The following is a 1,472-nucleotide window of genomic DNA, read 5'->3' as shown; positions in this document are numbered from 1 at the left end:
CTTCTGCTCTCAAGAGCCGCCGTGGAAGCTTTCTTGTATTGAGAAGCCAAGTCTTCAGCCGTCGCAACTTTACCCAACGCCTCCGCAGCAGACTTCCTCGCAGCCCAATCCTCGCTGCTTAAAAACTCAATCAAAACCGGAACTAACCAATCCAAAACCGGTTTAGTCCCCGCACCACCGGCGGTAATGATACTCCCGACGGCACTCAACAACGCAGCTTTAGCTTTAAAACCTTCACTCTTAAGCAACTTCCCAATCTTAGGCAACGACTTCCTCAACTGCTCAGACTCCGGATCCGTCGCAGCTTCAACAGACGCCGCCAAACACAACGCCGCTCCGATCTGAAGATTCGAGTCACCTTCCTGAACCAAAGTCTCGATCAACGGCTTCGCGACGGAAGCGAACGGCTGCCTCGTGACGTGAGCCGACATATCAGCCGTAGCGACGGCGCAAGCGGAGCGAACAGAGGAATCCGGATCTCGGAGACGGCGGATGACGGTGGAAACCATCTTAGCGAGGTGAGGCGTCAGGGAATCGCCGTGGTAACGAGAGAGAAGCGACAAGAGAGCGACGCACTGTTTCCTGACCGGAGATTTAACGGAGGAGTCAGTGTTGTGGATACAGTTGAGAAACGGAGAGAAGGAGTCGTGAGTGAGGCTTTTAGCGATTGAGTCGAGCTCTGCTGAAGCGAGAGCTAACGTGTCTCGATCAGCGAGCTTGTTGAGACAAGCGATGACTCTTTGTTTTAGATCAGGTGGTGTTGACGGTGACTGCGACGACGGCGATGTTGAAGACGACGACGGAGATAATGACATTTTTTTTTTTTTCCGATTATGTGATAAAACGTGTTAGCATTAAATGGCGGCAGAGAGAGAGAGAGAGAGAGAGACTTCTCCGACTCCGACGATATAATTCGTAGAGACAGTTTTGGGTTATTTTGGGGTTTTTTAAATGCTAACAACAAAGAAGAGGGAAGGAAGGAGCGAGCGAGTGATGTTAACAAACAAACAATTAAAATTAAAATAATGTTACTATTTTCATTTTCATGTAATTAAATTGGCTTTTTATATTGCAATATGCGATAGTTACATATATATATATATATATATATATTTTTTTTTTTTTATGAAAAATAAAGGTGATGATATACAACTTGATAATAGACTTTATCTACTTCGGGAAACAATTAAAGAAAAAAAAATGGTCTTAAATTGACAATATTGCAAAATATATTTTAATCCAACTAAAAATGTAGATAAACTCTAACTAGTTTGTTCAATTCAAACATTCTATTTCATTTATTTATTTTGTTTCTTTTATTACCAATATTAATTCGAAATCTGTGGTCCGTTTTTTTTTTTTTTGAAATTGAAATTGGATTATTTTTAGAAAACATAATATCACATTCAAAATTGAATTCCATTTAATAACGTGTATTATTATTATTATTATTTTGCAGATTTCTCTAATTT

At 40.8% G+C, this 1,472-nt stretch overlaps 1 protein-coding gene across 2 annotated transcripts in view; it reads right to left on the bottom strand.

Moving 5' to 3' along the window:
* LOC104741120 (microtubule-associated protein TORTIFOLIA1-like) overlaps positions 1 to 988 on the bottom strand; it is a 3,082-nt gene extending 2,094 nt beyond the window's left edge. Inside the window, exon 1 of one of the 2 annotated variants that reach the window (XM_010461902.2) lies at positions 233 to 988. In XM_010461902.2, the coding sequence (XP_010460204.1) occupies positions 233 to 815 (583 nt within the window). In that variant the 5' untranslated portion in view covers positions 816 to 988. The remainder of the gene's footprint in view (positions 1 to 232) is intronic. The other variant, XM_010461901.2, reaches the window with a different exon arrangement.

This window comes from Camelina sativa, chromosome 14, assembly GCF_000633955.1.
Source record: "Camelina sativa cultivar DH55 chromosome 14, Cs, whole genome shotgun sequence".
Taxonomy (NCBI): Eukaryota; Viridiplantae; Streptophyta; class Magnoliopsida; order Brassicales; family Brassicaceae; genus Camelina; species Camelina sativa.
Note: the sequence above shows the minus strand (reverse complement) of the source record. Positions and strands in the feature narration are given on the sequence as shown.